This window comes from Amphiprion ocellaris, chromosome 18 (assembly GCF_022539595.1).
Source record: "Amphiprion ocellaris isolate individual 3 ecotype Okinawa chromosome 18, ASM2253959v1, whole genome shotgun sequence".
Classification (NCBI taxonomy): Eukaryota; Metazoa; Chordata; class Actinopteri; family Pomacentridae; genus Amphiprion; species Amphiprion ocellaris.
The window spans coordinates 32,871,756-32,897,127 of record NC_072783.1 but is presented as its reverse complement, the minus strand read 5'-3'; the positions used below and the strand labels follow the sequence as shown (position 1 = coordinate 32,897,127).

The 25,372-nt window shown below is 38.7% G+C and overlaps 1 protein-coding gene across 6 annotated transcripts in view; it reads left to right on the top strand.

Moving 5' to 3' along the window:
* Nucleotides 1-25,372, top strand: part of LOC111585658 (melanopsin-A-like) — a 63,270-nt gene continuing 37,898 nt past the window's right edge. For 3 of the 6 annotated variants that reach the window (XR_008599532.1, XR_008599530.1, XR_008599531.1), the window contains exons 1-6: nucleotides 14-379; nucleotides 10,337-10,473; nucleotides 10,651-10,784; nucleotides 18,665-18,868; nucleotides 22,282-22,453; nucleotides 23,835-23,996. Coding sequence is in view for 2 of the 6 variants with exons in the window: in XM_023295209.3 (XP_023150977.2) it covers nucleotides 257-379; nucleotides 10,337-10,473; nucleotides 10,651-10,784; nucleotides 18,665-18,868; nucleotides 22,282-22,453; nucleotides 23,835-23,996 (932 nt within the window). In the remaining 4 variants the exon portion in view is untranslated. Of the gene's footprint in view, nucleotides 380-10,336; nucleotides 10,474-10,650; nucleotides 10,785-18,664; nucleotides 18,869-22,281; nucleotides 22,454-23,834; nucleotides 23,997-25,372 lie in introns of all 6 variants that reach the window. The other 3 variants (XM_023295209.3, XM_035941497.2, XR_004846080.2) reach the window with 3 other exon arrangements.

Below are 25,372 nucleotides of genomic sequence, written 5' to 3'. Positions count from 1 at the left end.
CACACGCACAGACCTACTGACACACTCTCGGGCATCCCCGGAGCAGGGATTGGACGAGAAACAGAAAGAGAGAGAGGAGAGAGCGCAAGTCTTTCCCACCCCTCCACAGCGGCTGTATGCCAGCAGAGACCGATATGAGAGCAGGGCGGCGATCATGACCGGCCACTCGGACTCTTAGATCACCTCATACAGGCTCAACAACCTCCAAAGTCCACTTTTCTGTCAGTTTTCTTTCATTACCCACCGTGGATCCTGAATGGATTCTAGGCTCCAGATTGGACCCGGGATCCCGACACCGGACCCGACCGCCCGCGCACCCTGGAACATCAGCTCCATCAACCCGAACCGGCTCATGGAGCTCGCTCCGGTGGCTACAACTGTAAGTAACCCGCCCCAACTCTTAATTTCGTGGATTTTTCTTGTTTTGGGTCACTCCTTTCGGCGTACCTGGAGAGCTTCTGTGCGCTGCAGCGATGCGTAACAGCAGCATCCAGCGTAGCCAAACTCACCACAGCGGTGGAAAAAAGGCACAGAAACTCACTGGATTCTGGTTTCAGTTGTTAGTTTTCATTCCTCTACTTGACCATTCATAAAATGTTGCAGAAGTGTCTCACGGGGGAGGCGTGAGTGAGAGGGAGAGGTGTTAAATGAATGAATGAATCGCAGCATCCTCGCCAGCGCATCTGCGCTCCGTTCATTCAGCACCTGACCTGAATGAAGGCAGCGCAAATCCCGTTTTTCTCAGAAGGTCCTTGTGCTAATGTGGTTATAAAAAGCTGCTGTGGGTGTATAGTTATGTGTCACTTCTGCGGTGAAAGTACTCTTTTGTGTCATTTCTGTGCGTCATGATTAGCCATTCATTCATGTATTTTCCCTTACATTTCCATTATGATGATGATTTGTGATGAGTTTAGAGATATCATTTCCTATTAATAATAATCCTGACTTTTGTGATCCAGTCTTGCACCAAACAGCATTGATCTGGCTATCTCTTCTTGCAAATTGTGCCTCAACAACCTCAAATGAACCCCTTAATAGTCCAGTTTGGTTCCTGATCTTAGCTGATCTGCAGCTCAGTTCAGATCCTCATTAACCTCAAGAGGAAATTCTGTTTGCAGCATAAACACGTAAATCAGCTGGCTTGTCTTCCTGAAATAATTCAGAGTGTTTGCTTCTAATTTTTTAAATTAAAAGTGTGTAATCATCCATTACCCACATCCTTCTGCTGACTGTTTTGTGTGGTTAATACTTGTGCTACCAAGTCTCACTGATAAATCAGACTCCATCTCTCTCTGTCTCCCTCTCTGTCTGAGAGTGGGATTAGTTTACCACACAGCTTCAGGGAAATCTCTTTACACAGATGTGCAGCGGTGTGTTCATCTCTGTACTGTACGTACAATCCAAAGCATACAAAAAAAGGAAATACTTTTCCCCACAGGAGCCCAGACAGACCTTAAGTCTGAATGATTCCAGGGAGAAACAGCTGTTTTGAAGACATACTGAGAACCACATGAGGAGCACCGCTACAGTGAACGTAGATCAACAAGTGTGAATGGTTCGGTTTGGATTTGGACTTTGAAGCTCAGACCTGCAGGCTTCAGTCGCTGTAGCTTTTGTGGTCTGGCGTTTGTGGTGGGAGTGCTGGGAAAACTGATACTGGAACGGAGCCTGAGGGCAGCTTCTGCAGAGACAGATGGGATCTTACAGTCAGGAATAAGTGTGGTTTTCATTTAAGAACTCTCGAGGTTTTTTCTGTTTCTCTCCAGAGCTCTATATTCCTCTTATCACTGTTTGTTGGCTTTTCTCTTGATACAAATCTAATCTGTAATCTCTGCTCAGTTCTAAAAATATGGCTCCAATTTAAGGATGCAGCAGTGGTGTTTTTGGAAATCGTGTGTCTGTGAGTGGTGATATGATTTAACGGGGATAAAGAGAGAGAATGTGTGTCAGTGGGTGGCCCTGTGTGATGCCGTGGGAGTTTTTCCTATAAAACTGCAGACAGTGATTCCTGTGATAGGCTGATTGGAGGCTTGTTTGTGAGGTGTGGCAGATTCGGTGAGCAGATAATCAGCTGTGCAGTTACTGCGGCATTCATCAGCGCTGTTTAGTGTCTGAACAACTGAGGAAAATGGCCCATTAGCATCCAAAGGAAACAGAATACTGGGTAGCAGTTACTGATCTACATTAGCATTCAGTGGATGGAAAAGTGACAGAAACTTTAATAAAGTTGAGTCAGTCAAGTTCTGAAATAAGGCAGCCACTAGACAATTTCATTGGAAAAGAAGAAGTATAAAATTAATTAATTAAAAGCAACATTTTCAGTCATTCAGGCTGTTGTTAATTTGTCACTTGTCAGCTTTTAGGCCTTGGAAGTGTCTTGTTAAAAGTGATCTCCTATCAATGTGAGCTAAATAAATATGACTGAAATCAGCAGAACAGTGTTTCACAAATATGACAAATGTATATAAAATAACATCTAAAGTGAGCAAAATAGTGTATTAATCCTCAATGCCACAATTATCCATCACATCAGAAGGACCTTTTCATTTAATACAGCATAGAACAACTATCTTTTTTTACTAACAATGATACCTGAATTGTCTTTTATATCACAATATAAATATATTAGGGCAGGTACTTTAACGCGTTAATCTCGCTTAATTAATCGCAGCTAAAATAAAAAAAGAATAACGCAATTAATTGCACCCTCCTCGGTTCCCTCATTTCTGGCACACCGGTAACTCTGATGAACACTCCAGCCCAGTAGGTGGCGGTAATGAGCCTAAAGTCTGTTTGTAGCCATGAAGAAGAAGCACAGGAAGCACTGAGTGAAGTCAGGCACTGGTGAACAGTGAAGGAAGGCAAGATTGAGCTTGTTGGACAGAAAGTTTTCTTTTAAAAATCTTCCCGATGGCAGCTTGGATAAAAGCCTGGTTGTGTGCAAATTGTACAACAAACAGTTTTCTGATCACTGCGTCACTTCAAGCCGACGGTATCACCTCAATGTAAAACATGTTGCTGTTAGCACCAGAGCTAACGTTAGCTACGAGTCATGCTAACGGCTAACAGTGTAGCCATCCCATAATAGACCACTTTTCTAGACTGCTTGAGTTTACAGAAAGTCTTAAAATGTTGAATAAAATCGCTATAATTGCACTTAGATTTGCAGTAATCTGTGAATGTAGCAGACAGATGAAAAATGCAGATAAATAGAAATGAAACATTTCTGTGGTTTAAGTTTTTACTCCTTGGAGGAGGAATAACCTAAACAACAAAAATATCTCTTTTAATAACTTAATTATAAAATGTTTGTTTATAAAAAATTACATAAATAAAAATTGATACTCCTATAAAAAGAACCATCAAAATTACACCATTTATCAGACCCAGAAAAGATGAAAACAGAATGAATCTCTGGATTTTCAACTTTCTGAAGCTCCTTGAACTACTTATGCTGATTTTATGTGCCATACAGTGGGAAAAAAAACAACTAAATTCAGGCTTTAAGTCATCAAAATCACTTTTTTAGATATGTCCCATTTTCCTTTTTTAAAAGAAATTTTAAATTATAAACACGTATATGTCTATTCATTGATTCAACTGTCAACCACAATTTTATTTGAATTGAAAAACTTCACTTATTGTGTCAAATATTGCTATTTGACAAAACTAAAATTATTGCGATTAATTAATTACAAAGTCTATAATTAATTAGATTACATTTTTTAATTGCGTCCCACCACTAATATATATATATATATATATATATATATATATATATATATATATATATATATATATATATATATATATATATATATATACACACATATATGTATATATATATACACATACATGTATATATATATATATATATATATATATATATATATATATATACACATACATGTATATATATATACATACATGTATATATATATATGTGTGTGTGTATGTATGTGTATATATATATATATATGTATATGTCTTATCTTAGACACCCATCTATTATCTTTATTGAATGGAATGATATATAAATAAAGGATTATACTTGTAAAATACATGTTAAACTGTGTAAACATCTTAAAACCTGAGGTTTTTTCTTCTAATTATTTGGTATAAGGAGTAACCAATAAACATAATCACTGGATAAAATCTAATATGTGATTATTATGTTTATTATATTTTTATATTTATATTGTATGTATATTACATTTATATGCTTGTTATGATTGTTGTTTTTATTAAAATTTTTATTATTGTTGATATTTTTATTATTAGCATTACTGTGAACAATACACTCTTTTTGAAAAAAAAAGAGAAGATGTCTACATATATGGATACCCAGTCCTAAGAGCTTAATGGATGATGTAAAAGCAAAGAACCACCTGATGAAGTTTTATCCTACATTGCAGCTAGTTCTAGTTACTGGAAATTAACGGCCACCTTCCAGACAATCAGAGTCAGTCACTTGCTAAACTACATCATAGTTCAGAATCAACCCGTTTACTCCCATTTATAGAATATGAAAGAGAAATCACTCATTTACTGCTGTGGCTCTTTGAGGCAATTGGATATCTGCGTGACTACAGATAATGAAGACATGTTTCTAATGAAAATACGATTCTGTGTCGTCACACTGATTATAGTAATGCTGTCACCAGAGTTACTTTTTATTTAGAGGTAACCCCCCTCGGCTATGTTTATTAAATTAGTCACGGCTGGTCCAGAGTGATACAGTTTCCTATATTTTGTTACACACAAATCCATCTGTGTGTGCCTAAACATGCTGACTAAAAACATAAGTCTTTGCAGTTACAATACAGATGTTCATTCAAATAATGTATACAAAGGTTGGCATGGCTCTTTATGTTAACATACGTGTTCAGATTTAATTAGCACAGTGGATGTTCTCTGGTCTTCCTCTGCTTTGCGCTGTCTCTCACCATCTCCCCCACCCCTAATCTCCATTTTCTGTCTCACTCCATTTATTTGTCTTTGGCTGTTCTATATCACTGTGCATTAGGCAGCCACCACACCATTTACATTTATATTACTTGCTCTCCACTGATGAGGAAAAACCCAGAAACTCCGGCACCCTGGCTTCAGTACGTGCTCCCAGGCATGAAGTATGTAGCCGTATATTACCACCCACTATCAGCCTCTTTAAATCCCACATAGAGGAGACTTCTGCTGCTCCTTTCCTTCCTCCTCCCCGTGTGATCGGCATTAATCTGGTCCTGAGCTGCTCGAAACTGGGAGACAGGCGACATCAGAGGGAGCAGGAGGAAGTGAAGGAGTGATCGGGAGGTTTAGTGAGCGGAGGGACGACGTGAGGAAGGGAATTAATGAGGGCTGGGAATAAACAGAGTGGAGGAGAAGGAGATCCAGCAGGGAGAGTTGAGGAGGGGGGGGATTTAGCAGAACTTGGAAGTGATCCACCACATCATCGGCGATGGCGTCAGATTGGATCTATGTGTGTTTACATTCCACGCACTTATATAGGCCGCAAGCCACATCTGCATACCAACCTCTCCCCTCTCTGGGTAACGCATCCCCCTGACCTTTTCACTCATTCACTTGCATAACCACTCCATCACTTTTCATTGTAACATCAAAATGCCCTCAGTTTCTGTGACTCTGCAGAAAAGTAGGACTGCTGCAACAGATGTGGGGCAGACTTTGCAGGAAACCAACACACACCCACACGCACACACACACACATGCAGTGTCCAGGATTAATGAAAGGAGATGTGTGTTCCAGTTGAAGGCTGGGGCAGCTGATGGAAGATTTATCCCAGTGAAGGAAGTCCTGGTGGCTGGATGTGTGTGTGTGTGTGTGTGTGTGTGTGTGTGTGTGTGTGTGTGTGTGTGTGTGTGTGCGTGTGTGCGTGCGTGCGTGCGTGCGTGCGTGCGTGCGTGTGTGTGTGTGTGCACGTGCGTGTGTGTGTGTGTGTGAGAGACATGGCGAGAGTGTTCAAGGGAGTGTGTGAGAATTTCTGATATGAATTCTGAAGGGGAAGCTGTGTGCTCTCAGGTGCAGCAGCTTCTCAGAAGAAATATGCTGCTGTCAAATGAAAAGCATTCATTGTCATAAAAATCTGCTTTTATGCTTTGAGGGAAAAAAAACAACCTTGATTTGTCTAAAGCTTTATTACTAAAGTGCAGCGGTGGAATGTAACTGTGTACGCTGAGGTGTTGCATTTTTCTTGAGTATGTCATTTTTATTCTGCTTTCTCCTCAGCTCAGTATAATGCATTTAAAATGAGTCTGACTTCCGTCAACTACACGAGTAAATTGCTACTTACACATGAATGCATGAATTCTGCTGTTCCATTCTCCCCTGTGCAGCACTGGAGCGTCTTTCAGTACATTTTTTTCTGCAACCTTTAAATTTTTTTGTTCACCCTCAGCTATTTGCAGCAAAAGTGCTCTAAAGCTAGCTGAAGAGTGGTATGTTTCTGTCAGGAAGTGGTGGAAAACAAATTTAATAAATAGGCTAAATGGGCCTTTATATAGGATTTATATTGGATGAAATGTCATCAACAAAACTTGACAAATGTTTGCATGTTCAGCACAATAACTTCAAAGATGAAAATGGGTCAGTGTAATAACGTGCCCTACCAAGTAGGTAAAAAAGAGAGGGGAAAAAAGTCACATATTAAGTGCAAGTGACCTTTTCAGTGGAAGGCTTTATATAGCAGGATTGCTTCTTTGACTTTTACCAATCAGGAATATTTCCCTCACCTTTGGTAGCAGCTCTCAAAGACCACAGCGGCACAGTTTAAATAGAAGAACAATGCATGCACTCATTAGCCGTGTAGCATTTTTATTTTGTATCCTGTGGATTGATGATTTCATTCATTAACATAATTCACTCACATAATTCACTGCCAAGAGAAATCTCCAATGCGTACATTTCTGCAACCTAAAAAAGACAAACAAAAAATAAACAACAAAGTGTATATTTTTAGCCCACAATGATAAAAATCCACACCAAATTTTGATTTATGTGAATTTAGTATTTTCACTAATTGGTTTATTCTGGCTGGAAATGACACAAGTGACAACAGACTGTAAGACACAGGGTTAGAGATGTTAACTAGGATAATTACATTTACTTTAAATGCCATATGATGGATAGACAGATAATTTTATTGTCTGTTCCTAGTTCCAAGTAAAAATTGGAGGGTATGTTAGGGGTCCTCAGTGATGAGGGTGGCTTTCCTCATCACTGAGCGTCCATACAGTTCACACAGGGAGGGTTGGGCTGTTTGAGTAATTTTGCTGGCCTGATTTATTGGATTCGATGAGTGATTTATAAACGAGGCTTAAAATGTCTTTGCTGATACTAAAAGAACGGAGCTTCCTGAGCAGGTGGAGACGCTGCTGTGTCTTTTTATGGACAGAGTTCATGTGTTGGCCAAAGGACAGGCAGGTATCAGTCTCTGTCCCATGATATTTAAAACTCTCCACCTGCTCCACAGACAGACCGTGGATCTTCAGAGGCTGGAACAGGTCTGGGCTTTTCCCTGAAGACCCACACTTAGTTTAGTTTTTAAAATGTTGAGCTCTAGTGAATTTCCAACAATTGTTTGGCGCAGGGTGTCAACCTCCTGCTGGCATTGAGTCAGAGCCTGGGTGTCGGTGATATGAGCCACCAGGACCATGTCGTCTGCATATTTTAGACGCCTCAGTTCCTCCCTGCTACAGGTGATGCTGTTGGTGTAAGCAGAGAACAGGATAGATGACAAAACACAGCCCTGGGGGAGCCCTGTGCTTAAAATCACTGGATCTGATTTAAAACCGTTTAAAAACACACACTGTGGTTTGTCCATTAAAAAGTACTTTATCCATAAAATCAGTGTGTGTGAACCTGGAGGTCAGAGGGGCGAGGTAGCAGGGTGTTGTTACTTAGAGTGTTAAAAGCTGATGAAATGTCCATGAATAAAATCTGTGTGTGGATGTGTGGAGTCCAGTTGTTTAGTGACTGTATCTAAAAGAATGAGACTCGCATCATCACTACCTCATTGTGTTGTGAAAGCAAACCAGATCCACTCCAGTTTGCCTTCCAGCTCACCCAACAGCTGATGACACACAACTCTCTCCATGCATTTAGAAAATTATTCATACTTACAGTAACGGATTACAAGTAAAACATTTATTTGTCATTACAATCAAATTATTATTAGAATTGCCTATAAGCTTTCATGGAAAAATTGGTGAATTTGAATTATGTCTGTGATTTTTTTTTGTTTATGTTTTGTTTCTGTTTTTACTTTTTACCTAAAATAGCTCATCCAAAACTATTTATATACCGCACCAGTTTTTGAGAAAAGGCAACTGTTACACCATTTCAAATCATCCTGGCAATTTCTACCATGTTCTAGAGCATTTTAATACAATATAAATTGGAAATGGCTGATGCAGAGGTTCTTTTGTGAGTTACTAGTCAATTGTAAGTCACAGCTAAAACCAAAGAGCTCAGTAGGTTTCCATTAGGATTCATCATTGAGAGAGAGCTGCAGATTATGAAAAGAGAGGAAATGACTATAAAACTATATCCGCATGTTTTCAGTACAAAGCAGAATCAGAAAGCACAAGGAGTTCCATACGATAAAACATTTCAATGGGCAGCTCTGAAAGAAGTCAAGAAGAAACCAAGGATTGGCTTCCTGGTGTATCTAAGCAGTTCTCATGGCAGGTACTTCAGCAGACACTGAACAAACTGATCTTTATGGAAGCCAAACAAGGAGGACTCATGTCACAAAAGCTCACCTGGAGAAAAACGAAAGTTTTTCAACCCCAAGAACACCATCAAACATAAGGCTGGGAATGTGATGGTTAGAAGATGTTTCCCAGTCAATCTTGTCAAAGTGGAAGAAAAGTCATTCAGCCTGCAGAAAATCTAAACCTTGAACAGCAATGGACCTTCCAACAGAATAATGATCTGAAACATACAGCCAAAGTGGTGAAGAAATGGTTAACAGAAAACAATACCAAAATTTTGGAGCTGTCCAAGCAAAGTCTTGACCTGAATCCCATCAAGGATTTATAGAACAAAATAAATACCAGAAGGATGGCAAGGAAGCCTTCTAACTTCAAACATCTGGAGACTTTAACATTAACACCTTTAACACAAAATATTAACATCTTTTGCCATTTTTTCATGTCATTTTTAGCCAGATGAAACCTATAAAACTGACTGTACTTCAGCATTTGGCACAGGCATGTCACAATTATTCAAATTTGAGCCTTAACTATGTTCAAATTAACACAAAATTTGCAACAAAAAAGCAAACATACCCAGATTACTTGTGTTCTTATATCTGACAACTTATGTTTTTTGACTTTACCATTAAAGAATAAGCCTCAACATCAAAATGTGCTTCAACAACGTGCCAGTATTCCACCATCTAAAGGGAACAGTTCAGTGAATGTAGACTTTTATTCATAAAAACAAGTCACACTTTGCTTCTTTTGCATATGATGAGTGAAAGATTAAAATGCCACTGCTGGATAGTTGAACTCTGCTTATAATTTTACTCATTCTGCTACATAAACGTAACATTTCAAGCTTTGTCAATTACACATATGTAACCTAATGTACCTTGTGGAGTTACTATAATTAGCTACTGAGTCAGAAAATATCTATTGATGCTTTCTCTCGAGGACGAGTTATTTAAAAAAAAGTTCCTGCGCTGTGCCACACAGGTTACTTACAGTCACTAATAATGCCAATTATCATTGTTTACTGTTATTTAAATAAGATGTTTTGGGGTGAATAGAGTTGATTCAATAGGAGCTTCGGATAAAGTGGATTTTCTCTCAGGCCAAAGCTTTGTCTTGTACCAGAGGACACATTTAATTACAACATTTGAGTGTGTACATGCCAAGTGATAGCCACATCCCGAGGCATTATAATCTTGAACAGTTTTATTGCTTAAAATGTCACTGTTTATGATAAGGACATTTGCTCTTTTCCATTTAGTAAAAGCTTCTATTCCCCTTTAACATTTAATTATCCCTGAATTACCCTGAGTACATACTGTAATAATAATAATAATAATAATAATAATAATAATAATAATAATAATAATAATAATAATAATAAATTTTTTGTCCCTTTCTTTTTTAATTCTCCATTTTCCTTAGTGAAATTACCCTCTGTATTTCCAAGAACCAGGATTTTTTTCAGTGTCATTTTCTCTCCCACCAACCAAATTGCCTTCACAGCAATCATGGACTCGAGCATTATTTCTGAATTACTTTCTGTCCTATTCTTATTCTTTGACCACAAATGAACCAGTTGCCTCCTCTTTCCCTGCTGTTTTAGGGTTCTGTGGTTCCAAACCACATATTTCCAACAGTAGATGTGCCAGACCATGCTCACTACACCATTGGCGTTGTCATCCTGGCCGTGGGAATCACAGGAATGCTGGGAAACTTCCTTGTCATATACGCTTTCTGCAGGTATTTTCACTCAGGCTTCCAATTCTGAACAATTTTGCTTATATAAATCAGTTTAACGCCACAGTTTTTTTCTCTGTAATTGCTCTAATAATATATTTATATATGTGTTAATGATCTATTCATTGTCCAATATTAATGACGCTGTTTCATCAGCTGCTTGTGTGTGTTTGTGTGCAGGAGCCGGAGCTTGCGGACGCCATCCAACATTTTCATTATTAATCTGGCATTCACAGACTTCTTCATGTGTCTCACCCAGACACCCATCTTCTTCATCACCAGCATGCACAAACATTGGATCTTTGGAAAGAAAGGTGACACATCTAACATTCTAACTATAATATGTGACATTTCACACTTTTATCATGTTTAAAACACCCAAGAGTTAGCAGTATATAAGACTAAACAGGTTTATGATGTTTTCTACACTCTTTTACATGTGTTACACACACTTTGGATTCCACGGGGATCTGTATTGTTAACCTACCCTTTGGAGTGTGACAGCTCAATAAAGATTCTGTCCACACACACACACAAACACAACTACCGTCCTCTATCATCCCTTTCTGCCACAGCTCCTGAAATAACAGCTCCATAAACTCACTGTTCGGAGTCCAAATTCCATCGATCATGAAGCGCCAGCAGCAATGCATGTTGATAGTGTGTTTTACATGAGTGCATTTGGAAGAGGGGGACGGCGTAGAACGGCGTGTACCATACATCAGAATGAAGCCTATCAGGAGTCGACATAGAGAGGTGATAAAAGAGGCTCCACACTCCACTGATCAACCACTGATAGTCAGAGCGCTGTGTTTTCCTTCAGGAGTTCTCATGACCTTGATGAAGACAGCCAATCGCTGTCAGATCTACAGCTCAAGTCTCTGTGGTGGTTACAGCAGGAGGATGTTTGTTTCTTTTTTCCTGACCACCGCCAACACCCCCACCCTCAACTAACTCTCCTTTTCAAAAGACACAGAGAGCTGCAGATAGTAGCCGAGGTCAAAACATAAAGTAGGTAGATGAAAATCACAGAGTGAAAAAACCAGCAGAGCCTTGCCTTTTATTTGTGCTTATCTATTCTTGTTTACCAGATTTCAAAGCTATCAACATTCCCTGAGTGCTATTTAATGATGGGCTTTTCAATAACAGCAGGGCTCTTGAGGTTGCAGTGTTCAGAGGTAAGCTGGATGATCTGTCAGTGGGTCTGCTGGACAGTTTGCTGGAGCAGTGAATTGTCCCACAAGGATAAGCTGCAGTGATTGTAATCACTCTCCCTAGTACTTTTAGGTTGTGAAATGTCAATTAATGCAAAAATAGCCTTAACGTGATGTACTAGAGCACTAAGCAGGTTGGAATAAGTAGTTTTGCATAGCCAGACCATTCTCAGCTGCAGAGTGATCTGACTGCACCTAATTATCAGTTCAATTCAATTTAAATTCAATTTTATTTATATTGCACCAATTAGAATTCATATTGTCTCAAGATGCTTTACAGAACCCATATGGCCTGAACACCCAGAGTAGCCCTAAGGAGAGAGTGGCAGAAAAAACTCCCTTTTAACAGGAAGAAACCTGGAACAGAACCCAGCTGATATAGGGGGACCCATCTGCTGCTGGAAGGAGGGTTGAGAGGAACAAAGTCAGAAGATGTAGAGGGGATGGGGGAGGGATGGGAGAAGAGGGTAGGGTGGAAGACAAGGAAACACATAACACACATTGGCATACATGCATAGAAAAACATAGATGATACATAGAAAGTGATGCATAATGCATGCAGAGTGACTGGGGATATACAGAACAAGCCAACATTGAAACTGATTATAGTTTACTGCTATGGTGTATGGCTCTGGCATTAAATATGCTACATATATAGCTGGTGGTAAATTCAAAAATATGTAGATGAGCAAATCAAGTACAGTGAGGGTGATGCAGAGTAGATTGATGGAAATGGGCAGCTGGAAGCAGTGGGCTGGAGGAAGGTCAGCAGCAGCAGCATCCCACAGAGGGAGATTAGGCCAGTTGGTGGGAGAACCACCACAGATCTGAAGCATCCAGCTCTGGGATCAGGGACACTCGGAGAAAGGACACAGGGAGAAACAGAGTGAGTGTAATGCAATAATGGTATATATACTGTATATTAAATATAATGGTAGATAGAGAAGGGCTCAGTGCATCCAGAGAGGTCCTCCAGCAGCCTAGGCCTGTAGCAGCAGAACTAGGGGCAGAACTAAGGGACGTCCAAGAGGAAGACTCCAGCTGACCCCCTCAGGGTCCCCCAGTCAGTCCTAACTATAAGATTTGTCAAAAAGGAAGGTTTTAAGCCTGGTCTTAAAAATAGAGAGGGTGTCCGCCTCCGGAACCCAAACTGGGAGCTGGTTCCACAGGAGAGGAGCTGATAACTGAAGGCTCTGCCTCACATTCTACTTTTAGAGATTCTAGGAACAACAAGTAAGCCTGCAGTCTGAGAGCGAAGAGTTCTGCTAGGATAATATGGTACTATCAGGTCTTTAAGATATGATGGAGATTGGTTGTTAAGAGCTTTATATGTCAGAAGAAGGATTTTGAATTCTATTCTACATTTCACAGGAAGCCAATGAAGAGAAACCAAGATGAGATTCAATTTGTGACCTCCTTCAACACTCTGGGCATTTGGCTTGATTGTTCACTCTCATTTGAAACGTGTATCAGTGAGCTCCTCTCCAAAGTTAAACCTAGAATCAGCTTTCTCTATTGTAACAAACCTTCATTCACACACTTCGCCAAATTCCTTCTTGTTAAAATGAAATTATTTCCATTATTTGATTTTGGTGATGTCTTATACAGATCTGCTTCAAAAACCCTCCTCCATAAATTAGACACTATCTACCACGGAGCTCCTTACAACTCCCACCACTGCAGTTTGTACTTACTGGTGAACTGGCCCTCTCTTCACTCCCGCAGACAGTTACACTGGTTTGTGTACACTGGTAAAACACCACCATATCCGTGTTCACTACTGACCATTCATAACTCCACTTACTCTTTATGAGAACAGTTTCATTAACCTCCACATTCCCAAAATGCGTACCACTCCCACTCTTGGTCGATCCTCATTTCAGTTTTCTGTCGGTAATGACTGGAACTCTCTGCAACAATCCCTAAAACTCACTTCATACGTGTCGCTCTCGTTTATTAAAAAGTCAGAGTAACACTTCAGGACCACTGCAAATGTTTTCTTTAACCTTTCTATTTTACAAGTCATTGCATAATAATTTTTTTAATATAATGTGATTTGCTGTACATGTAATCTGTTTTGTTGTTTATCTTGTTTGTGTGCCGCCTCTTGGCCAGGTCGTTAATTAAATTGAGAATCACTTCTCAACTAACTTACGTGGTCAAATAAAGGTAAAATAAAATCAAATAAAATCAGTACTCTGGCTGCAGCAGTTTGGATCAACTGTAGGCTTTTCAGAGCGCTATTGGGACATCCTGATAGAAATGAATTGCAATAGTCCACCCTGGCAGTAACAAATGCATGGACTAGTTTTTCTGCATCACTCTGAGACAGGATGTTCCTGATTTTTACAATATTTCTCAGGTGGAAAAAGGAAGTCCTACAGATTTGTTTTATGTGTGAGTTAAAGGACATGTCCTGGTCAAAGATAACACCGAGGTTCCTCACAGTAGTACTGGAGGCCAATGTAATGCCATCCAGAGTAACTATATGCTTTGAAAGCAATTTTCTAAGATGTTTGGGGCCAAATACAATGACTTCAGTCTTGTTTGAATTTAGTAGTAGGAAATTATAGGTCATCCAGGTCTTTATGTCCTTAAGACAATCTTGCAGTCTGCTAGCTGATTAGTTTCATCTGGCTTCATAGATAAATTCAAGTGAGTGTCCTCAGCGTAACAATGGAAATTAATACAGTGCTTCCTAATAATATTGCCTAATGGAAGCATGTATAATGTGAACAGTATTGGTCCTAAGACAGAGCCCTGAGGAACTCCATGATTAACCCTAGTATGCTCAGAACAATCATTGTTGACATGCACAAACTGGAACCTGTCTGAGAAGGAAGATTTAAACTCAATCTGCTATATGGGAAAAAAATCTCCAGTTTGTTTGTCTTCTTTTAAACCAATCACAAGGTGCTAAGCCTGGGATGCAGCAGCGGTGTCCCCTCTAGTTATTGACAGAAGAATTGTGGAAAATTTGCATGCAAGGAGGTGAACACTACTATTAAAATTGCTAATTCACCAAAAAAAAAAAAAAGAAGTACCAGGTCTGCCTAATTATGGGGTCCAAACCTTTGGCACAACATAGCAAAGAGGATTTTAACAACAATAGCACGTAGGTAACCGCAAGAATTGCATGGCCAATGGCAGATTTATGCTTATAGTATACATCCAACAAGTCAGACTATAGTAAAAGTAAACAATTTTATCCCCAACTAATTCCCAAACACACAGTTCTGACCCATATTGCTCCACTAATCCAAAATCTAATGACATCAGATGCAATTTAATATAACTGAAGGATTTGCTGGTCACCAAAAACATTTTGACTGGACAAATGTATATATACTGTTCAGAGCACAGACTGTGACAACTCAAGTAAGTTTGAATTGATGACAGACTACTAAACACGAATGATGCATACTTTAACGAGCTATGAAATTAAGGGAAAAAACAGGGATTCCTTGGATTAATTAGGTTTTCATATATATTCTTGTAGAAAAACAAAGCATAAAGAAATATGAGCTCAAAATTAGCCAATCAATAATACTGTAGGGTCTTAGCCTGAATATTTATGTCTTATGTTAAGTTCTAAATCTTAGCGTCTTAACTTTATTATTAGATTAAATCTACTGTAGGGTCTCAGGATTGATATGCAATATAGTCGGCAGAACAGTATTTTATATAATTTTTATAGAGTTTTAATCCCTAATATGCCATTTTCTCAGGAAAATTCACACCATAAAAACCCTATTGGTTAGTTTTGTGATGCCGATCCTAATCTTTTTTACTGGAACGTGCAATCCTGCAACAGCTGTTGTCTTTAATGTGCTAAATATAGAAATGTGACTTGACTTGACTTAGAATTGCTTTAACCAGCACGATAACATGAGTGTTACAAGTTGAGTATCAACCTAATGCACTTAGCTTGCTAAATGTATGTATATTTAACATGAAGCTGTAGCTGTGGTTTAGGCTGTGTAGCAGCTCAAGTGAAGCTGACAAAATGCAGCTTAAATTGATAAAAAATTAAACCAAGTTTGACAAAGGTTCGAAAGAAAGCTATTTTACTTTGGTAACAAGTATCTGACATGGATTCATAGGCTTATGAATCATTGTAACATAGACATTTTAGAGCCATTTCTTTTGCCATTTCTAATTACAACCCTTAATGACTATAAATTACACTAATTAAAGCATATTTTCGTCCACTAAATATGGATGTATTAGGCCATAAGTGTTTCAATTTCAGGTACCTTTAAAACATTTTAGAGGAAAAAGGTGCAACAAGATGCTATAAGTGAAAAAGCAACAGCCAAAGTCAAACACAGGAAAGCAATGGAAAATGTGAAGTAAAGTATTTGTGTTTGTTTCATACCATAAATCTGCAAAGCTGACATTTTACCCTGCAGCAATTATCCCATCTCTTTAGTGTTGAAGAAGTTTATATCTCATGCTTTCTGCAAACAACAATCTATTAGTCTTTTAGATTTATAATTGTCCAATGCACACCATTGTGTTTTTACATAGCAACTTTTCCACCTTAACTTTTTTTTGGTCAATATTTCTACTTTTTAAAAAATATTTCTGGTGTTTACACTTATTTTTAGGTGCATATTAAAATTCCGCAAAAAGAACATGTGGCTGGAAATACTCATAATTGCCTCCTGGAAAGGATTTGCTCATAATTAACTCATTACAGGGACTCATTAAACAATGTTTTATATATACTAAACACCTCAACTCGACAATGCCATGAACTTTGCTGTTATAACAAAATGCCTCAGGACTTTAAAATATTGTTCTTCCCGGGGAACATCTGCTGTTCCTTGGAAGTCTGGATTTCATTAGCTTCAGTAACTTAACAATGGCTGTCAAACACATGCAGATATGCAGACGTTGTGATTTACATTATATTTAATTGCCTGAGCGGTATTTGTTTGAGTTTCTTCAACAAGGCGACACACTTCAGATTTTGTCTTGTGTCTTGATTTGATGACTTGGCGCTGTGGTTGCGTGATGTGCGACATGTCGGCCGTGATCACACACTCTGAGCCTGGAGGGAGGGCAGCTGAGAAAGAGGTGACTGACTGTGTGCATGTGTCTGCATGCAAAATAATTTCCGCAAATGTGTGTATCAGCTTTCTTACATACATTGTGAATGCTTATAGCAAAATGATTGACAATGGAGACTGTACATAATGGAATGAAAAGAGACGTGTTAGAAGTCATGTCAGCGCTGTGGCAGTCTCTGCATGAAACTCAGTATGTTGACATGTAATAGGTTTATTACCATATGTTCAATATATAGCAAATATTTGAACACCATAATGTAGTCTCTTTATAGATTCTACATTTTCCGTAACCTTCTTCCTGTTTTCGTTCACATTTTTCTCAAATTTTCCATCCATGTATCTTTATCTTCACTATTTGCCCTCTGCCATCCCGACTCAGTCTTCACCTTGAGCTCCTTGTTTGGTATCTGTGCCTTAAAATACAGCAATGGTCTGGCTCTGGATCAAAATGTCTACAGAAATCCGTCAAACTTTAGTTATTGTTAGTTATAATTGGAATATAGCATTAACACTGTGAAATGGATGGGAGAATCATCATTTCATTTAACTGTGAACTACGTACATTGCTGAATGACAATAAAGAGCTGAGTTGAAGCAAAGCATGAATCTGAAAAAGAAAACTGCAAAATCTCCATCACTTGCTTCATCTACATCATGAATTAGTTGTCTTTTAGATTGACGAGTCTGTTTCCATTGGTGCATTTTGTCTGTACAGACATTGCAGCTTTTCCATCTCAACATATTTACATTATTCCATGTTTTTCCATTAATTTTTTCAGATATATATTGGAAATCCCCATGAAACACAGATTGATGATGCAAAATATGTTAGCATTCAATGGTGTTATTACTATATGTTTAATATATATTGAATATTTACACACTAATACCACCCTTTCGGTAAACTTCCACTTTCTTTCTCTTACATTTTTGTCTAATTTTCCATCCACCTATCTTGTATTTGCTATTGCATAATTAGAAAACATGTTCCATGTCGGAACCTCGAGAATTAATCAGCTTTTACCACTGCCGTTGAAGATACATCACAAGCATATCAAGAAGGTCTTTGGTGTGTTTCAATCAGAAGCATTTAAAGTTAGACTGTAGGTGTGGAAACATACACGTTGGTGGCTTTATTAGTTAGCTAATTAAGCAATTGTTATGATAATTTTTGGAGGGAATGGAAGGCCCTTCCCTAAACACTAATCTCTGTGTACTTAACTTACTTAATTATAAGTTTTTTTTCCATTAAAAATAATAATTTTCCACTTTAAAATGACTTAGATGTAGCTCTATAACATTGTGTCCTGCAGCTCAAACACACCAGCTCACTGACCCTTCTGCTCATTGTAAAGCTACTCTACACCAGACAATGAAAAGTTGTAATACTGGAGTAATCTGGTCATACATGTATGAGCCACAAACCAGTTCCACACTGCAAAGATTGGTTTCTTAGGTTTGTTATGAATGAAAACCTGGAATTGTAAATCCACGTTTTTGTCGTCAGTACTCTGCTCAGCAATGGTGTTTACTGTATATTTCGCTCATGTTGCATCTTCCAGCATATTAAAAGAACACCATATGGGCATGTTCATGTTAACAAGGTAAAGTACTGGACTTTCACCGGAGGGCGTCCTTAATAAAATGTGTAACAGATGTTCCCTGGTTAATATGATTATAGCAGCATACAGTAGGTCTCATACAGCATAACAGCACAAACCTCTCCATTTAAAAGCTAAAAACCCAGTACCGTTAAAGTATTTATAGCTTTTGTGCGAGAGCTGCAGGGAGTTCTACCTGAAAATGTTTTTATTCTGTCCGCTCTGCTCTGTAACAACACGAGTAAACATATTTATCTTTCCTCTCTGCTGCATCTTCCTGCGTCTCTCACCTGTCCTGTCCCAGGTTGTGAGCTGTACGCCTTCTGTGGAGCGCTGTTCGGTATCTGCAGCATGATGACACTGATGGTGATTGCAGTGGACCGGTACGTGGTGATCACCAGGCCTCTCGCCTCCCTCGGGGTGATGTCTCACAAGAAAGCTCTCAGCATTGTGGCGGTTGCCTGGGTCTACTCCATGGGCTGGAGCCTGCCCCCCTTCTTTGGCTGGAGTGAGTATATTGAGAGACCTGGAAGTCGAGTCTTTGTTTATCAGTTTGGTTCCTCGGAGGGATTTAGTTTGCTGGGCTCTGTCTCAGTACTTCTCTCTCTGACCGTTGTTGCCCGTGTCAGCATGTCAAATTCCTTGTGAAAGCAGCACTGCTGTGTCATGTTGCCTTTTGTCAACATGGAAATACATTTCATGCAAAATCAGATATCAGCAGGCAGCTCACTTTACGTTTTCCTGTAACTGACATTACAACAGCCCAACAATGTTTGATGAGGTTGTAGAGTCTTGCTTTCGTACAAGTTTTTGGTGTTTCCTTTCCTGCATGCGTTCCCAAATGGGATTCGATGTTGGTGTTAGCAAGTCAGCATCTGTTAGGTTGGTTTTCTACATCTTCCACAACACATAATTCAAACTGAGCTGTGGCAACTCAGGAAGCACAACTCTTCATCCTTAAAACCTCAAACACCTAAGCTACAAAGTGCCTGTCCAGAAATGATGGGAGAACCTATGAGCACAACAGAACATAGTCCGTAACTGTCACAGTAATTAATAGTGCTGTGGGGTAAAAATGCTTTTTACTTTAGAGACTCATGTATGCTGTCAAGTTGCAGGTTGTGACAATCAAGAGAAAGTACAACTAACAACACTCAACAACCACTTTAAAACTTATTTCAAGATGCTTCTACAATCGTAGTAGACTCCATAAAGATTAACACAATTGCACAAGTAATGCAGCCAAACTGTATGCAAATGTATTCCTTGCAGTTTGTTGCCATTGTTTTCAAAAATGCATGAATTAAAATGACTTTTTGTGAGTCATATTTAGCCATGAAAAAGGCTGTGTTTGCACAATACACTGCATTCTTGCACACAAATAATTATAGAGTTGTGTTGAGTAATTATACTGTGGATTTCCATTCACAGATCTCACATGAAAGAGGGTGTTCTTCCACTTCCATCCCCAATGAATAAACAGACTGAATCACCACACAATAAGCTTGATCATTATTGCATATTTAGTCATACAGAAATACTCATACATGCATCTTTCAGACATAACTCGTGTTGGATTTCTGTCTCCCTGCATCTCGTCTCTTGCAGTGGCTGTTTTCCACAAAAAACAAAAAAAATCCTCTTGGGGTTCAGTGCCCCCAATGACATAACAACTTAACACAACATGCAGGCTAATAAAAGTGACTTATGGCTTCCTTCTGCATCTGGAGAGAATGTGAGATAGTGTTTTTCAGAGCTGTATGACGTTTGGCAATCATTGTGTGCATGTGTGTGAGATTATTGGTGTTCTGATGTGTAAGTGAAGACGTTGTAGTGTGTCATGTTGTGTTTTGTTTGTGGACTTTGTGTGGAATGAAGATTGCTGTCCCATATAGAATAAGCCTGCAGTCTGCATACCAAACACCACAAGAGAAAGCGTCAGCCGCCTCCTCTGATGGATTTTGCACTTGGGTCACTTGGGTTCCATTGTAATGTGTAAATGTGTACAGGCTGAGCTTGGCACATGATGCTACTTATAAAGGAACACTGCATGCATTTGTATACAATCAGCGGGTGCTTATTAGGAGTGATTGCGGCATTGATCTGGGATGGCAATGTCAGTCGATTGGTCTGATGCTGGGGGGGGTTAAGTTCTCTGGTTGCAAAAAAGAAGAAAATTACCCAACTTCTCTCTTAATTTGTTACTTCAGTAAACATGCTCTTAACATGTTAATGGTCTCAATCAGGAGTTTCAGGACTTGCAGAATTTAGCATGATGTTGATTTTGTTATAACTGAGCTTACAGTAAAATAGACAGTAAAGCAGGCTCTGTTTTAAGGCCTGGACTACCTTGTGTTACTCTGGTTGCTACTGGTCTTGAGTTCACCAGTCAGATCCACTGCTTGCTTGTTACGTCCAGTTTTAAAAGACCAAATTCTGATGGTCAAAATCCAAACTCAAGGCTTCACAATGGTAGACCACAAATGAATGGGTGGCGTTATGGTTGCTACATCCACCTTTAATGTACCGTGCATGTGTCTGATGTTTTGGTGCAGAGTGAAATTTTATTTGAACTACTGAATGCAGTGCCTTAAAATTTGTTATAGACATTCTTAGTTCCCAAAGGAGAAAGCCTTACTTTTCATGCAGTCATAAAGTGAACAATATTTCAACATGTCCAACAGTTCACTTCATGACAAAGGACTAATTAAAGAATTCCAGTCAGTCATAGTCTTAGCCTAGTTGTTTTAATTAATGCTAGCAGTTTAGAATACACAAATTAGGCCTGGTCAATAAAATGGGAGTGATATTTACACAGGATTGATACTGAATCATTAGCATTGATAGTTTCACTTACATGCACTAAATGCAAATCCCATGCGTGCTTCCTCCCTGGCTCAGAAACAGCCATCATATCCTTTGATAGTCCAGCTCCGTCACCCTCCGTTGCTCTCTGTGGTGACCTCCATGCAGGTCTTCCAAGGCATGCTTGTCTGGAGCTGTCTCCTGTCACCCATGTAAAGGCCTGCAGACCTATATGTGTGTAAATGTGCTTATTTGTGTGTTTTCCACTTGTTTCCAGTGGTCGCTACTCTTTAGTAAAATCAGGTAATTAAAAATTAATATGTAATTATCAGTATCAAGTGAGAAAAAACATGTTATTGTGAGTTGTACTATAAATAGCAATGTTTTTTTTCCAATTTAATGAAACCAACAATTTTGTTGTCTTGGACTGGATGTTAAACCTTTTCAGTGCTAGATTACAGCACCGATCAGTGTCAAGTCCATCCATCTATTATCTATACACCACTTAATCCTCATCACGGTCGCAAAATGCAAATTGTGTCACATAATGTTTTAAATAATATGCTCATTCACTTACTGCTCTAGTGTTAGATAAGAGGATCAATACCACTTTCATGCCTGAATTTAAGAAATGAAGCTCCAGCCAGCACCCAATTAGCTTAGCTTAGCATAAAGACTGGGGAATACATTAGCCCCCTAGCTCTCTAACGCTCACAAATTAAGATTTTATAGATTACTGCTAACTGTTTAATACACAAAGCAATAAAATGTTTTTTGTTTTGTTTTTAAATGTGGTTTTAATGTACATCTTACTGTATATGCAGGTCTATTTTTTGAGCAGCAACAGGACTCCTGGCAACCATCAGAGACCATTATGACTCATAAAGTGTCTTTTACCTCTTTCGCTTTTGCACGGATAAATTAAATCATATCCCAGAATATAATATAGTACGTTATAGATAAGCTAGTGAGTCGTAGTAGCAGTCTTCAGAATTGAAATGCAAGTAGTTCAAGGCTCTTCTGAAAAGGCAGGATGCTGCACAATACAGAGGAACAGGATTTATCAGGCGTCACTGTGTGGGAAGCGACCACTTAAGGGTGTTTGTTCTCCCACAGGCGCCTACGTCCCGGAGGGCCTGATGACGTCTTGTTCCTGGGACTACATGACGTTCACCCCTTCAGTCCGCTCCTACACCATGCTGCTCTTTACCTTCGTCTTCTTCATCCCTCTCTCCATCATCATCTTCTGCTACTGCTGCATCTTCAGAGCCATCCGACACACAACGCGGTAGGTACACGCACACAAAACCCACCGTTTGTGGTTCAGCCTTCCAACACGCTCACTCATGCACTGATGGAGGCGTGAGTGTCAGAGCGATGTGTGTGTTCATGCAATGTCATGCTAATTAACGATGTGTCTGGGCTCTTCTATTGATTTCCCTCAACCTGAACACTGCCTGTTCAGACATCTCTGACAATGTAGGCGAAGAGTATAATCTATTACAACACACTGCAAAAACTCTAAATCTTACCAAGTCTATTTGTCTTATTTTTAGTCAAAATGTCTCATCCCACTGGATTTAAGATAAATTCTCTTAACAAGTGACATTTCAGCAGATGGAGGGACTTGTTTTAAGACAATGCATCTTAAATATCTTGTTAAGTCAAACAACCTTGAAATTATCTTGTTTTGAGTTGAATTTTACAAGAAAACTCAAAATAAGTTCAAACCTCCTGCTGTCTTCATTTACAGGCACCAAAAAATATAGTTACCTTGTCTGAAAAAAATCCAAAAATCAGCAAAAAAATTCCCCAAATTTCTGAAAATTTGCAAAACCTTCAGGAAGAAAATTCCAATAATTCCTGAAAAGTTTCCCTGAAAAGTTTTATTTTAAAAAAAAAAGCTCCCAAATTTGGCAAGAAAATTCTTGTAAATATTTTCAAAAAATGAGTAAAAGTCTTCCAAAAAAAACTTTAAAATATCTAAAGTGATTCCATATATATCAGTAAAACTTTTAATATTTTCTTTAAGAACATTCACATAAAAATCTTGTTAAATCTTGGTTGATTTTTAACATTTCTTTTTTCCACCAAAAAATGTTCAAAAATGTCCCAAAAAATGTTGAAAATGTGGACATCAGAAGTTTCACTGTGAAAATATTTTTTTTTCCCACATTTTCAAACTTTAAAACGGGTCAGTTTTGACCTGCAGGACGACATGAGGGTTAATTCATCTCAAATTAGGAGGTTACATGAAAGCAAAAATCAATTTTTGAGTGAAAAACTGGTTCTATTTTTTTTTTTTTTTTTTTTTTTTTTAGCATATCTGGCTTATTTTAAGACACCTAAGCTTGACAATCCTGGTAAAATAGAGCTTGAAATAAGTTTTCCCAGCTAATGTTAAGATCTCAATATTCTAAATATTGTATCTTATTTCAAGAAATCTCACCAAGCCATTTGTCACTTGTTCTATTGGCAGATTTTTTCACTTATTTCAAGGTAAAAGATCCTTGAAATAAGTTTTTTTCTTGTTTTGAGAGGGGCATTTTTTCCAGTTTAGCAGTAAAAATGACATGGCGAGCTTTCAATGATGAAAAAAGCTCATCTTACAGTATAATTACAAATTATAGTAAAACACCTAAACTTTCATGTGTGTCTGTGCATGACAGAGCGATAACAAAGATCACCTGTGAGGGGAACAGAGACTCAGCAAAGAGGTTCCATAAAATGAAAAGTGAATGGAAGATGGCCAAAATCGCACTCATCGTCATCCTGCTTTTTGTCATCTCCTGGGCCCCTTACTCCTGTGCAGCCCTCACTGCATTTGCTGGGTAAGTGCATATATATTCATGAGTGTACTATGTCAACAGCTGCTAAAGAGACATTTTTTGACACTCTAATGATGCCTAAAACTCGCCATAAGAACAGAAAGCTAGCAAAGCACCACATTTTGTGTGAGTCTGTGTCATAAAAAAGCAATTCTGAGCTCAGTTTAGGATTGCAGACGTAGTTAAAGCTGCCTCAGCCAAAGGTCATTCATTCATCACTCCTTGTTAAGCTGGGTGGGGATGTAGTGGCAGGTTTAGAATGTCTGGAAAATGGAAATCCCTACAGGAGGAAAGTCCAGGACTGGAGAATATCTGTAGAAATCTTCAAAGCTCAGTGTTGACACCTCTGGCTGCAGTGAGAAATTAATCTTGCATTTTACAGCATTCTCCCGAGAATAGTTGGAGGCAATTTTGTGAGATTTATGCTGCATGCATCAGTTCACCTGATTCAAAAGCATAGTCTCGCGTTATCTCTGGTAGTATCTAATCATGTAAATACAGTCGCCCTGGGTCTGAGCTGTCCTGTCTGGGAAATAGAATTCTGTTTGTGTAGCTCACAGCATTGATGAGCTAAAAATGCATTAAAGCGACTATCCTTTCCGAGCTTATTTCATCCTCAGATCGCATGGCTGATTTTATGTAAAAAGTGTCACTCATAGTTACAAATAAACAGGAAATTTTCACATTAACCCTCAGTTCAGTCTCTTTTGGGTTTACATCCCAGACATTTGCTTATAGCGTTATTTACAGCATTAGGTAGCTGGTTTTAGAGGAAAATATGAAGAAACCCCCTTTATATGCTACCTGTTCAACATAATACAGCAGAACAGCACCTGGTCAATAGAGTGGAGCTTTTGCAAACTGAAAACCAAGATATTGCTCTCAGGAGTTGGTGGAGACCAAAAACAGAGGTAAAAAACTGCAAATATTGTACTTGTCCTGTGCTATGAAGCAGTATTTGAGGTTAGTGAGGTAACTTTAGGTTATGTTCCAGATAACAGAAAAACACGTCTAAAAACACACCTACTGAGCATTAAATTCTCTTGGAAAGTGGCGTCACTACTTGTAGCAGATGTGTGGTTAGAGGGTGTCTGAGGTGAGAGCTTAGAGAGTTTGTAGAGCTGCAAGCAATTTCAGAATCATTTCATTGTTACAGTGGCATTTGTATACAGCAACATAACCCGAAAACAGAGACCGATTACAGCACTAAAGCCTTGTACTGGTTGACCTTATAAGATTTGCAGTAAGCCTACTTACTAGTTTGAATGATGTTTTAATATTTGTTCTCTACTTGCTCCCAGCACTGCCAGGCTTGAAAGAATAAGGCTAAAACTGTCTTACACGCCATAAGAATGAAGATGAATGTGAGATTAGTGAAT